A 14,733-nucleotide genomic window follows, 5' to 3' on the forward strand; every position below is an offset into this window, starting at 1 on the left:
ATAATTAAGCTGAGTGAATAATTAAACGGTGAATAAAAATTTACATCAAAAATAAGTTATGAACCACACAATAAAATGAAATAATCGAATTTTTTATGTCCGGACCACTCGTAACGGAGTGGGTAACGGTTTTGGCTACTGTGTAGGAGATCAAGGATTCAAAACCTTTTTTTTTTAGAATTGGTTAAAAGAGATAGAATTTTCAAAATTTAAAACGTGTGGTGGCTTAACGTGGTGTTGCGTGATGTGGAGGAAACCAGCATGGGACGACACACAAGGGGGGGAGGGTGATGGGGGAGTAACGAGCGAAGTCCACTTCCTTTACACTTTTTCTGAAGGTCAGAAACCGGAAATCATTGATTTACTCTAACGCATAACGCGCCCATAGTAGTATAACTTCAAAAACTGATCTTACATATGAAAAGCATGTTGATTTCTGGACGTACTGCAAGACATATACTTAGTCACTAATGTATACGTATATCTTCTTTTTAAAAAAATCAGACATCAATGTTACTACATAAATCAGCTGGCGAGACTCACATATTCATGTTATGTTTACACAGCTTCAGTGAAACAGTGTATAAGTTAAGCACTACTACCATACTGACACCGCTATCAACGTTATCAATAAAGACAGAAGCAGTAACCTTGGCCACAAGGAAGGATCTTTTTATCCATGCGGCTTTTTTCAAGTAATATATGCCTGTTAAAAAGTATTGTATACATTCGTTGAATAGCAGTAGCCAGTCTAGTAATTAAAATTTCATGTGACTTTCAGAAAGTCCGCTAACAGTTTGGTGTCAGAAGTATTGATTAAGCGATAAGACAGAGGAAAAGAAGAAGATCAAAGTTATTTCGTACCCTGATTTTTGAGTAGAGCAGTCAAAGATGGCAGACAGCGAGGGGGGCTCTGAGCAGGATGACGTCTCGTTTTTACGCACGGTAAGTTGACTCTTGTTCTTTTTAATAAGTATTGCATACAGAGAATGAAAAATGAAAAAAAATTCATGGGTTTTGAGATTTTACGCAATGTAGGTCAAGCTTACGTGGACTAAAAAGTTATAGCACCAGACCAGCTGATGGCTAAATGCTGCACTTAAATTTTGATCTATGAAATTTTTACAGCTACAGGTTCTTATTTTTATTTAACATTAAAAAATGTGGTTTATAATTTAAAAAGCTTTTGCGCTACTTTTAAAAGGTAACAAACTGTTACTATTATAATAGATCGAAAAGTATAATAATTTAAGTAGACTATTTCTCTCACATAAAATCATCACGTTGACGACAATAATTTCATGAAACTTTTTCATAATTCTTATTCTTACAATCACAAAAAAATGGATGTGACACCCCTCTTAAGACAGAAATAATTCAGATAAGACTAATATGTATTTAAATACATGTATAAATAAATAGAGATAAGAATAATAATGTTATTGAGGACATAGATATAGATTGTACATGTAAATATACTGACTAAAAACTTCAACTAAACTCTGCAAACCATTAATAATTATTATTAATATAGAGCTATTGAAAAAATCATGGAATCTTTAGGTCAAGTATTCGCGATTTTACGTTTTTAACATTAAAGTTCCCTGAAATCTGTTTTATTGTATACAAAACTTTTCTCATTTTTAAGTGTGTATATTTAAGTTTGATGAATAAAAAAAAAAAATATAGTTTCCTATTTTTTTAGTAATAAAGTTTTATCTTAGCTTCCATTTAAACTAGTTTAAATTGTATTAAAATATGTAGCTTTAGTGTACAATGATGTAGCACCGTTAAAATGATCAACCAATACGTCGATTTATACTACCAAATTTTATCATAGAACCAAATTTATGTGTTAATTGTAGCATTATAGATGTATTATAGAGTGTAGTGTCGAGGAGGACGACCACATCGCCGACGATGAAGTTCCGGCGAGTAGTAGTCCATTTTGACCGCTGTTGGAGTGTGTTGGGGTATTCTCGGCTCCAGCGGGACCAAAACTGGGCGCGGACCCCCCGAACGAGCTCCCAGTGGGTTAGCGCATCCAAGCTCTCCGCAGGGGGGCCGGGCAGAACGATGGAGTTAAGAGGGCCACCGACGAGGAAGTGCCCTGGGGTGAGAATATCGAGGTCTCCAGTGTCTCCAGATAGCGGTGTCAGTGGTCGGCTATTTAAGACCATCTCGATGCCAACGAGCACCGTGGAAAATTCCTCGTAGGTGAGATGGCGTGACCCCATGACGCGCTGGAGGTGACTTTTGGTTGACTTGACGGCAGCCTCCCACAAGCCACTGAAGTGAGGAGCACCCGGTGGAATGAACTTCCAAGCAATTCCTTGATCGGCGAGAGAGCCTGCGACCAATCCCCAGTCCAGCTCGGCTGTCAGCAAGGCATCGTGCAGCTCAACATCAGCGCGGCGGAAGCAAGTCGCGTTGTCGCTCCATATCTCGCCAGGCCGACCGCGGCGTCCAGCGAATCGGTGGAGGGCGCCCAAGAAAGACGCAGCTGAGAGATCGCTGACCAGCTCCAAGTGCAGGGCCTTGGTGGCGAGGCACACAAAAACGGCGATGTAGCTTTTCGTGGTCCGGACTCCTCGTTCTCTGGCGGAGAGTACATGGAAAGGGCCGGCGTAGTCTACTCCGGTGCAGGCAAAGGCACGAAAAGGGGAGACTCGAGACGACGGCAGTGGGGCCATGAGTTGAGTCGCCGGTCGCGCTCGCAGCCGGATGCAGACGACGCACCTGCGGAGGTGAGCCTTGATCCGCCGGGGCCCACCGAAGAGCCAAGCGCGCTTACAGACGTAGGCACTGGTGACATGGTATCCACCGTGCAGCGCCCGAGAGTGCGCCCAGGCGATGACCATGGAAGCGAGGGAAGAGGCGCCGCTGAGGATCGGCGGGTGCCGCTCCTCGTAGGTCAGCGGCGAATGCTCGAGCCACCTGCCGACGCGCAGAATCCCGTCGTCATCGAGGAAGGCTGCTAACGGTACCAAGGGGTTCGTCTTCCGCAGACGTTCGCCCCGTCGAAGACACTGGAGGTCGTCCGAGAATGATCTCTCCTGGCTGAGGCGTACACACGCGAGAAAAGCGTCGTGGAGTTCGGTCGGCGTAAGGGGTGAAGCGACCGAAAGCACGGGGCCCCTGCCCAAGCGGCTCCGGATGAATCGACGAATGCGTACGAGGAAGCTTAGTAGCATGCGTAAGTTGGAGAATTGCTCGAGGTAGCTGGCGTCGAGCTACTGCACTACGCAGCAGATGGATGAATGCTGGTTCGGTGCAGGGAGCGGGTCTAGGGGCCACGAGTCGACGTCCTCGGCGAGCCAAGCGGGGCCCTCCCACCAAGTGCGCTGCGAGCGAAGGTCGGTCATGTTGGCACCTCTGGTCGCGAGGTCGGCTGGATTTGACTGGGTCGGCACGTATCGCCAGACGCTCGAAGGCAGGATTTCCTGGATTTGGGCGACATAGTTGTCAATCAGCACGTTGTTGGTTGACCTGTCTGAACGCAGCCAGTGCAGAACGATCTGTGAGTCGCACCATGCGTGACAGCGGTCGACAGGTACGCGTAGCTCGTCGGCAGCGGCCCGCAGGAGCTTGGCGGCAATCAGTGCGGCGTGGAGCTTGAGGCGCGGAATCGTCATGCGCGCGGATGTCTCTGGTGCCGGCTTGAGCGAGCGAATCGGCGAGAGCTTCGTCCGAGCCAGAAGAATGTGGCAGAGCGCCGGCCCAGCCCCGGGCGCGAGGCGAGAGTAGATGACGGCTGCCATCGCGCGGCGACTGGCGTCCGAAAAGCCGTGCAGGTTAAGCTCGGAAGAAGGCCCGACTCCGATCCAGCGCGGTAAGGTGAAGGTGGAGATGGCCTGGAGCTCGGTGGTAAATTCCGCCCATCGGCGAGTCATTGAGATCGGCGCAGGCTCGTCCCAGCCCAGTTTGGCGCGCCAGAGATCCTGGAGCAAAAGCTTGGCATTCAACACGATCAGCGCGAGCCAGCCGCATGGGTCAAACAGACCCGCGAGCGCCGCGAGCATCGTCCGCTTCGTGCTCTGCGGCTGGAGTGGTGGAGGCGTCAACTGAAAGCAGTCCGACGGTGGATCCCACTTGACCCCGAGCTCGCTGACGAGACCTTCAGCGCTGAGCTGCTCCCAGGTCAGACGTAAGCGAACGTCGTCAGGCAGATCGTCGAACAGCTCGCGGACATTGGCCACCCACTTCCGCAGGGAAAAGCCGCCAGCCTTCATGAGCCCGCTCAGCTGGTCGTGGAGGCGCCGAGCCGCGGTGACGTCGTCGGCCCCGGAGAGAAAGTCGTAGGCGTAGCGGTCACACAGGGCGGCTGACACAGCTTCGGGCCAGTTGTGGCCTTCGTCCTGGCATAGCTGTTGGAGGGTACGCAGCGACAGGTAAGGCGAGCACGATTCGCCGTAAGTCACAGTGAGCAGCTGGTAGTGGGTTGGAGGCTGGCTGGGATCGACAGCCCAGACGATCCGCTGTAGGTCGACGTCACGGTAGTCGATCTAAATCTGCCGGAACATCATGCGGATGTCGCTGCAGAAGGCGATACGGTGCCGCCGCCAGCGCATGAGCACCGATGGGAGCGCGGCTTGGAGTCTGGGTCCAGCGTGGAGGACGTCGTTCAAGCTGTGGCCACTGGAAGTCGGGTTGGACGCGTTGAAGACTACTCGGAGCTTGCGCCCGCGATCAGCATGCTGCCAGATGCCATGATAATGGATGTAGTTGACGGGCCCAGATGGATGAAGAAGAACGTCAATAAATGCCTATTACTGTCACCAGTTTAATTATCAATACATAAAATCAATAATTTCACAAAATTATTTAAGTACTTGCACGTTCTAAAAACTATATTTTTAATAATAGAATTCAATACGTCCAATAGGTATACAAGCGAACGTCGATACATTTTAATCATTGTATCAATAGGCGCAAATGTATAGATGGCGGTACTCTTCATACAAGCACTCTCTATTACCATCCATACATGCCCTTTCTCAATATATAAGATATAGAAATACTTAATAATACAAATCCACATAATTTCTTTTTCAAGAAATTTTCCTTTGGAGAAATAATTAAGAACGAGAAAAAATCCTCCCCGGGTGCGGATCGAACACACAACCTCCTGCTTACTAGACAATTTCTATACCACTTGAGCTACCGAGGAGCTGTGCATTCACTCGCACCGTAAGTTAAGTAAGTAGTTCTCGTTCTCAATTCTTAAGCTGTCTTTCACCTAAGCTCGATCATGTCACTCTAATGCTTGTCGGTAAATTAGAATTCAATACGTCCAATAGGTACACAAGCGAATGTTGATACATTTTAATCATTGTATCAATAGACGCATATGTATAGATGGCGGTACTCTTCATACAAGCACTCTCTATCGTAGCTGCAAGCTCAGCGCTGGTGAGCGGGCGCATGTGGCCCATCGTGAGATAGTCAGCCATGAATCGAATATACTCCACAGCCATGTCGGGGCTTCGCCGAAGCCGGCGTTGCAGGGCTGCCAAGGAGGCCTTGGTGCTCTGAAGACTGTCGCTAAGAAAAAGCGAACCGCTGCCCTTCAGTGGGAGGCGCACGATGTACCGTCCGTTCGCGGCGTGTCTGTGGTCTGCGAACGCACGCTCGCACTCGATGTCCTCATCTGAGCGGCGGTGAGCCTGAGGAAGATCTTCCATCTCCCAGAACCGCTGTAGCAGAGCGGTTAGCTCGTTGTGCCAAGGTGGAGCCACGTCAGATTGGGCGGCTGTACAGACGGCTGACGTACCTGGAGCGAGCCCAACGGCACGGCCTGCCAATACCCAGCCGAAGACTGTGCGCTGCCCGACGATTTCTCCTCGTTGAGTGTAGCCAGGTCGTAGCAGCAAGTGGTAGTAGTCGGCGCCGATGAGGAGGTCAACGCGTTGTGGCGTGCCAAACGAAGGATCGGCGAGGCCCTCGCAGTCAGCCCACTGCCGGATTGCCTCCGGGTGCAGTGGGGTGGAGGGGGATACCAGGCCGAGCCTGGGCAAACACAGCGCTGTCAGCGCGACCGGTGGTGCGGGTCCTGGAAGCTCGAAGCAGAGATGGGCCCGGACTCTGGACCCGACGGCGGACTCGCCGCCGACGCCGGAGATGCTGGCTTCGATGGTTTCTAGTCGTGCGCCGACCAGGCTCGCGAGAGTCGCAGAGATCACGGTGACCTCGGAGCACGCATCGATCAGTGCTCGGGCCGGAACTCGACGACCAGGAGGACCGCTCAGATGGACGAGGGTGGTCAGAAGCATGGCTAGTCACGCTTGAGGTGACGCGTCAGTCGAGTGCTCTCCCGATGAAGAGGTGGGAGGGTCCGTGCGGGGCTGCTTTGATGATGTAGAGCCGTCGGGCTGCCCCGAGCGGCGGCGACGGGCACCGTCGTGCAGTGAGCTGTGATGCTGCTCTCGGCAATATTGGCAAGCCCACCGGGAGGGGCAGTACTTCACAGCGTGCCTGGGTTGGAGGCAATTGAAGCACAGCCGTGCCTGGTAGACGAGCTCCCTTCGTGCGCGTACATCAAGCCCCTGGAACTGCGCACAACGCCCGGGATAATGGCCCTCGTGGCACGCCGGGCACGACGGCGTATCGTTGCTGATGGCGAGGGCGTGGTAATTGCGTCCTGATGTCGAGGAGTTCGAGCGTGACGCTGTCCCGCTGAAGGGACGTGAGGGCTGTGAGGCTTCGACAGAGCTGGCGGCGCGGCAACGGCGCCGAAAAAATTTGGTCAAGGTGGCGAATGTGGCGACGTCAACCTCGGAGCCGGAAACGGTACTCTCCAACCGTTGGAGCTCCTCCTCCCATGCACGCCTCGTCGCTGGATCCATGCCAGTCATTCCACACGAGACAAACCAATCGTCCCAGCCGGCTACGGGACGACCTCAAGCGCGAAGCTGGTCGCGATGTTTTTCCAGGGTGTCCAAGAGGCTCTGCAACCCGCGGGCGGACTCGTCTCTGAGTGGCTTGATGTTCCGCAGGGCTGTGACATGGTCGTGAACGAAAAGGCGGCTGTGCTCGTAATGCGCTTCAACCAGAGCCCATGCCGTAGAGTAATTGGCCTCGGCTACCTGGACCGTATCAAGGGCCGTATTAGCGTCTCCCTGAGCGAACGACTTCAAATAGAACAGGCGCTCGACGTTGGTGAGTTGGCAGTCCTCGTGGATCAGCGCTCGGAAGAGATCACGCAAGCTCTCCCAGTCTTCTCGTCTCCCGGAGAAGTTCGGAAAGCTGATTCTCGGCCAGCGAGGCCCACGGCCCGAAGCCGGATTCCCTGGGCCCGGAAATGGCCCGGGAGGGACAGGTGCCGGCGCCAGGGAGTCTCTCGCGTCGTAGAGGCAATACCGTGCGTCGAGGTAGTGCGTTTCCACGTACAGCTGGACCAACCGAGACGCCTTTTCCGGTGGCGGAGCTTCGATGAGCTTGAGATGGTTGGCTTGGAAGTCGCTTCAATATCCGCCGAGCAACTCCAAGCTCACTTCTACCATGCCCGAGCTCCAGCGGGCTGGCTCCATCTCATGAATGGTGCGGGCCAGGTGGCCAACAACCTCGGCGAGAGCCGACTGAGCACCGAACAGCGCGGTCCAGCCTTCGTCCATTCTGAAACATTAGTATTCAACGCTTGAGCGGAATATGCCACCGAGCCACAGCTGGCAGTGTTAGGGGGATCGACGATTCGAGTCAAATCAGCAGGCGACGCGCTTGAGCGGACTAGATGGCCGCCACGGCCGACAAGAAGGCCGTCGGCGGATCATTGCAACAATGGCGGCTTGATGAAGCCGGGCCACGTCTATACCACTCGTTAACTTTGGCCGTCAGCGAAACAGCCTGCTTGCCGCCGTGGCTGGGCCAAATGACTGGACCGCGAGCTCTGTCAGCCGCGGCAGTCCCTCACAACATTTCACGCGTGCAGGGCGACACGGCTTCGACATTGCCGTGGCCGAACGACTGGTGCCGGGCCGCGGGCACTATGGCAACCGCGGCGGCCATGTTCACGCTTTGTTTGTCACTTATACTTACATTGCTTCAAATAATGTGGAACCACCGGCTGTCCTCTGGGCTGCTGGTCGCTGGTTATCTCCGCGGAATCCGGCTCTCAAAGGACCAATGTTTGGTAAAACACTTTATTTGATATTGTACAAGAGGGTTGATTACAGCGTGAGAGGCGTCGTGAGTGTGAGCGGGACAAGCGTCTGGTCGTCTCGGAGAGCAGTGCTCAAGTGCCCGAACGCAGAGGCGGCTTCCGGCAAGGCGGAAGCCCGTGAGCATGGTGGAAGTGCACGCAGCGCCTCACTCGGCTGTCGCGCTTGGGCGCGAAACCAAACAAATTTTATAAGAGTACTTTTGGAAATACGTAGTATGCATTTTTCAATTTTATTTTCTAGAACAAACAAAACTAAAACTTTTTAAAATTATTCCAAGACTTCTTTTATAAGTGTAACATAACCTAAAATTTGGAAAACTGTTATTTTAAAAATCTATCCCTATAAAATTTGTCACAGCGCTTCGTCTCTTATTTCTTTTACGCTGCTGAGAAATCGCTAAGGTCTCCTATTTAAAAAAAAATCATTTATTTTAAGACAGTACTTTCAACAACAACAAAAAAAACAGCTTTTCGGCTATAACCTTATTACGGGATGAATTTGAGGTTTTACTATGAAAGACAAAGTTGTAGGTATAATTGAGATATGACTTTTTTGTATTCATCATTCTTTTCTAGGATGTAACCCAACGTTTTGTGACCTAAAAAGTGGTAAAAAATTTCAAAATATAGTGTTCCCTATCTTACTTGTTTGTTTTATATTTTTGATTACAAAACCAAAAGTAAAAGTTGTAGTTCTTATTTCAATGCAATTTTTTTGTATAAAAAATTTGGACCTAGGATGTCACCTAAGCGCTCTATGAGCCAAAAAGTGCTTGTGAATTGAATAAAAAGTCTTGGTTTCCTATCTAACCTTTTTGTTTTTCATATAAGAAAAGACATTAAACGTAAGAAATGTAGGTCTTGTCGAAGTATAAGTTTTCTGTACTTAATATATTTAGTTATATCAAATTGGCGTTTTTAATCGCAAAATCATCGTTTTCTCGTATCCAACTTACTCATTCTACATTTAAGATTACAAAGTTAATGTAAAACTTATATTGACGCTTAAAGTCAATCGAATTATTGACTATGATACGCGTAGCAACTGCTACAAATTTTGCCATGGTTGATAGTAAAGAAAAGGGAAACAAAGTAAACTGCAAGAACAATTTTGTTAACTCATGAAACGAAATTGACTTTATTTGTTTTACCTTTCGAAGGATCTCGAATAATATAGTTGCCTGGCCGCTCGCAAAACACTCACCTCCTATCTCTTCTTAGTAAATTTACAAAATACCTGCGCTGTGTTACTAATCTCGCTCGCAGATGTTGAGGTGAGACGAAGGCCTGGATTTGACGAAGAAAAAACGATGTATTTGTCGGTGCCTCCAAAAGGCTGCTCGTTGCTGATGAAGTCCACGGCAATTGATAAGTTGTAGTTTTGTCGCTCTCTTGAATCTCCAAGTTTGAAGAAGAGTCGACTCCGTGGCTTCCCAGTCGCTTGCTCTGGCCGAATAGAACGAAAAACTGAACTCGAATAAGCCTCGCACCATCGACTGCCTCAAAAAATTTTCCCCCACGCATAAGGAAAAGCGAGATATCCTTGTCTAGTTAATACCTAACAACACACAGACTCACATGGAGAGAGCATACCTACTACTCAAATTACAAATTTACTCTCTACTCTTACAGCTTTCTCTCTCTCTCTTTCTCATACATTTGAATAACTTACTCGTTCTACATTTTTGATTACAAAGTTAATGTAAAACTCAGAGATCTTTAAAAAAATATAACATTTTTGTATCCATTATTTTGGTCCATAAGATAAAATTAATGCCATAAATTGCAAAAAATGATGAATCAATACTTCGTTCATAGGAAATTCGATTGACACGTGAGGCAAAGACACGAAATTTTTTCATCAACCATGCAACGAAAAGTACCGACTTTTAAATTTCGAATAACAGTAATATACTTCTTGTAATAAACTGGGTGTTATTTCACAAATTTAGCCGTTTGTTTACATCAAAAAATGTGTTTTAAAATTACAGTTATACTTAAGATTAGTTTTTTTAATATATTATTTAAGGTTTATGTCTACAACAAAACATCACTTGGTTTTCTTAAGCAAAAATTTTTTCTTCATGTACTAGTCAATGTTTTGTCTCGTCATGGAGACCTTTTGAAGACTGTCACTTTTTTATGCAAAACCTCACGCACTATAAACCAGTAGTTTCATTCTATATAGGAACCATGTTATAAATAAAGGAGAGAAACTTTTACGATAATAAACTGTAGGTAGACATGTCACACTGACGGACAAACAGGCAATGAGTTTTTTATGTACTTCATGGCATATAATTTTAATCTTCGTCACTATCTTTGGCAATTGCATGACAAATATTGTCGATACAAAAAAGATTTGCTAGAATTTCAGCTGGTTGTTAGATCTTTCATCTGAATTTTATGAAAATATATTTTAAAAATACTGAAACTCAAAGTTACGTCGTAATAAAGATGAACACCTTTCAAATTAGTGTGCCACGATGATTTTCTTATCTTGTATGGAACCCATAAAAGGTGTTAATTTTTGTTTGTCTAGCTTCTTGTTTAAAATTTTTTTTATGTTTTGAAGTTTAATTACAAGACAACCCATTGAATATGTAATAAAAAAAATTAAAATTAAAGAATGAAAATGAAAAAATTTTTATTAATTGCTCACTGCATTTAAATGCAAACAATAACTTGTCTTTTAATGTGTGTATTGGACACACACGCATGCAAGCACTTTCACATACGTTTTTGGGCCTTATGAAACTTGCAAAAATTATTTGTTATTAGAGATTTTTGTTCGATTTAATAAGATTTTTTTCAACTAGCTACATAGAGCTCACAAAATTTTATTTCCCTGATTTATTAAAGGAAATCGCTTAAATTTGAAAAAGTATATATAATATAATATTGGAAGTGCGTTTGATGTTTGATAAATAATAAATATGATTTTATTTTTTCTCATCCTCCATACTATATAGCATTATAGTGTATGTATTGTATTAGGCTGACATGGGAAAAATGTTCCTTAAATAACTATGATCAGAGAATTTCTTTTTTTTTCCTTCTAGATAAGTGACAATGTACTATTGTTTTATTTTTGAAATTTTATCAATTGGTGTGTCGACATCTTTAGGCTTTTCAATTATAGTAATAATTCAGTTACAGTGATTGACGTAAAACATACACACATAAAAAATTTAGACTATAAGTAACCGTAGAATAACCATAAAATTTTTTAACGTGAAACAATCTATTACACGTATAGAACAACCAACTCGCACGCAAGTCAAAGTATGCGTCCTTTATGTAACATTGCAGTGTATCCGATTCCTGGATCAGACCTCAGTATAAGGGATCGCTTAGTAAAAAGAACATGTCGATATGATATATCTTAATCCTATACATGCACTCAATAAATGCCTTTTTTTTTACACTTATTTTACATAAACTTTATACGCGCAAGGCACATATAATGGTGTGTATGACACTGTGTATGATTCTGCCATAACTAACTCAGACATACTCTTTCTGCTCTTATCACAATAGACAGCATTTAAACCCATTTTAGTGGTCAAATTCACAAAAAAACGGTTAAATGGTCGTTTACTTTCAGTGTCACTTTCAGTTTTTCAGCATTTGAACCTAGCTGTGCAAATAATCACATTATAAATCCTAATCGTAGATATTTATCAATAACTTTGGGGTACTGCCAATCTCTTGCAATCAATTTGCAATCAAATTTCTTAATTGATAATCCAAAAGAGTGCACACACTTTGGCCTCAAAATTAAGTAAAAAAAAAAAAGTAGATTGCATGTTAGACTTTAAAAAAAAAAGTTTCAGTTGTTCAATGCCCCTATGTAACGAGATTTTTTTTAAGATACAGCATCGATCCAAAGTGCCGATATCAGTCCATGTTCAGAACTCTAACGTATACAAAAATCAGCTACTCTATAACTGTAACTTCTAAATCTAAATATATGAGAAAATCTACAAAAAAAAATCCGTTTTTGTCTTTCATTTTACTAAAAAATTTTTTGGAGCACACCATTAAAACTGAGCTTATTTTACTCGTAGTGTGATGTACTACAAGGAAAAAATTTTGAACACAAAGTTCACTGAGGGTCATACCCTTTTTCCACAATTTACATGTTAAAATTACGAGGTATGATCAAAAAGTAAGGTGACTTTTTATTTTTATAAACAAATATTTATTTATTCATCTAAAACTATGTTATCCCCTTCAAAATAATCCCCCTCAGATACAATGCACTTGTGCCAACGCTTTTTCCAGTCATCAAAACACTTCTGAAATGCTATTTTGGGTATTGCTTTGAGCTCCTCCAGCGATGTAGCCTTAATCTCCTCAATCGTGGCAAATCTTCGTCCTTTCATGGGCTTTTTCAATTTTGGGAAGAAGAAAAAGTCGCTATGGGCCAAGTCTGGTGAATATGGTGGCTGAGGTATGATGGAAGTACTGTTTTTGGCCAAAAAATAACTAACTAATAACGACTTGTGCAAAGGTGCATTATCATGGTGTTCTCGGATACACGTCTCATACCCAAAACATTCACCAAAATTGATTGGCATGAGCCAAAAGATATGTCAAAATCATCAGCTACTTTTCTTATCGTGATTCGACGATCTATTAGCACCATTTCTTTCACTTTCTGAACATTTTTGTCGGTGTTTGACGTGCTGGGTCACCCAGAGCGAGGTTTATCATTAACATTTTCTCTGAATAACTTATACCACCGATAAACATTTTTTTTGCTCATAGTTGACTCACCGTAGGCCACTGTGAAAATTTCAAGAGTTTTTAAGCACTTAATACCATTTTTTACACAAAAATTACTACAAATTCTTTGCTCCATTATTTTCAATAAAAAGAAGTTGCCGAGTACGCAAACACGAGTCTTACCTTTAAGTCTCTCACATAAAAATAACACATGCTATATAGTCAAAACTCTGAACATATGATCGTGACTAGTGTACCAACATAATAATAAAAAAAATGTTGAACTTAGAGTGTAAAGAGCGCGTGAAATTCAAAAAGTCACCTTACTTTTTGATCACACCTCGTATGTCTACATATGTGATATCTATCACGCGGGATCATGACAAGGTGAGTTTGAGAAAGCAGAGAAAGCCTCGGCGATCGCACTACTATTTACTTCAGATTTGCATACTCCGATTTTTCAAGTACAGAATAATAAATATTTTTGCTGGTATCCCTGATGTGTTTTGGTTTAATTCAGTCTCTTTTATCCTTCTCCACAGCTTAACTAAAAAATGTAGGTCAAAAAGTTGTAAGAACAACGAAAACAAAACAGGTATATCTCAAAACGCTTAAAACAAAATCTTTTCAGGCTCAGTCTCTGAGAAATGGTCTTATCGTTAAGTTAGCTAAAAGCCAAATTTTTCTGTGTATAATTGGGATAGGCATGTTCTTAAAATCAAGCTGAGCTGCCAACAGTGTGACATTAGCTACAGGTACTTCCTAATTTTACAGTAGATAGTACAACGTGTTGAGAGTTCTCAGTAGCTGAGATCAGAGATTAGTAGGAAGATTGCTGACTGCAATGCTACGGAGTGTGCCGACTTTTTTCCACCGGTTCAAACGCCCCGTCGCACAGTGTGACTAAACACAAAAAAATGTGTCAAAATTCCCACTTCAACTGAATTTTGCTCCAAAAAATTATTTTTTGATATGATTCTACTCATCTTGGATTCTAGTCTTAGAATCCGTTTCCCTCGCATGTCTAAGTTGTACTATGTGTTGTGTAGGTAGCGCTATATTCGTCACAGTGGCAATACCTAGTTGCTTGTAATTGATTTCCATCAAAGTTTCGACCATAAAAAATAAGTTAGTAGTGTTTCTAATAGTTTATGGAAGCGCTGAATACAAAAATGATATCTATTTTGGAAAAAAAAGTTGTTTAAACAAACATAAATTTGAAAATTTTCAAAATACAAGCAGCACATATTTTCGAGGGGTTTTAAGATTTGTTGTTATAAATGTAATATTTATTTTGCAAAAAAAATTGCTTAAAGAATTTGTTCCACTAAACAAGGACTTGAAATTTTTTGAAACACAAGCTGCCTCTTTTTTTATAGTTTTTGATGTTTGTTAATACGAATATAATACTTACACTTTTAAAAAATTTGTTCAAACAAAATGTTTAGACAAACATGAGTCAAAAAATTTTTAAAATACATGTGGTGCAGATTTTTTATGGATTTTAAGGTTTGTCGATAAAAATTTAATATTTGTTTTGCAAAAAAAAATTGTCTTAACAATTTGTTTAAACAAACATAAATTGGAAAGTTTTTAAAATATAAGCAGTACATATATTTTATAGGTTTCAACGTGTGTCGTTACAAGTTTAATATTTATTTTGCAAAAAAAAATCACTTACACATTTCATTTAAATAAACAAGGACCTAAAACTTTTCAAAACACAAGATGCACCTATTTTCTATAGTTTTTAATGTTTGTTGATGCAAATATTATATTTACATTCGAAACAAATTTGTTCAAACAAATTATCTAGACAAACAAGGGTTCGAAAATTTTTTAAA

At 43.5% G+C, this 14,733-nt stretch overlaps 1 protein-coding gene across 1 annotated transcript in view; it reads left to right on the forward strand.

Annotated features, from left to right (window-relative positions):
- The first annotated feature begins 588 nt into the window (after positions 1–588).
- Positions 589–14,733, forward strand: part of RyR (Ryanodine receptor) — a 1,110,242-nt gene continuing 1,096,097 nt past the window's right edge. Inside the window, exons 1-2 of the mRNA XM_089598062.1 lie at positions 589–695; positions 782–945. Coding sequence (XP_089454188.1) covers positions 892–945 — 54 coding nt within the window. The 5' untranslated portion in view covers positions 589–695; positions 782–891. The remainder of the gene's footprint in view (positions 696–781; positions 946–14,733) is intronic.

Source organism: Copidosoma floridanum, unplaced genomic scaffold (assembly GCF_036245765.1).
Source record: "Copidosoma floridanum isolate Cflo_tuat_1 unplaced genomic scaffold, Cflo_Japanese_pri ptg000004l, whole genome shotgun sequence".
NCBI lineage: Eukaryota > Metazoa > Arthropoda > Insecta > Hymenoptera > Encyrtidae > Copidosoma > Copidosoma floridanum.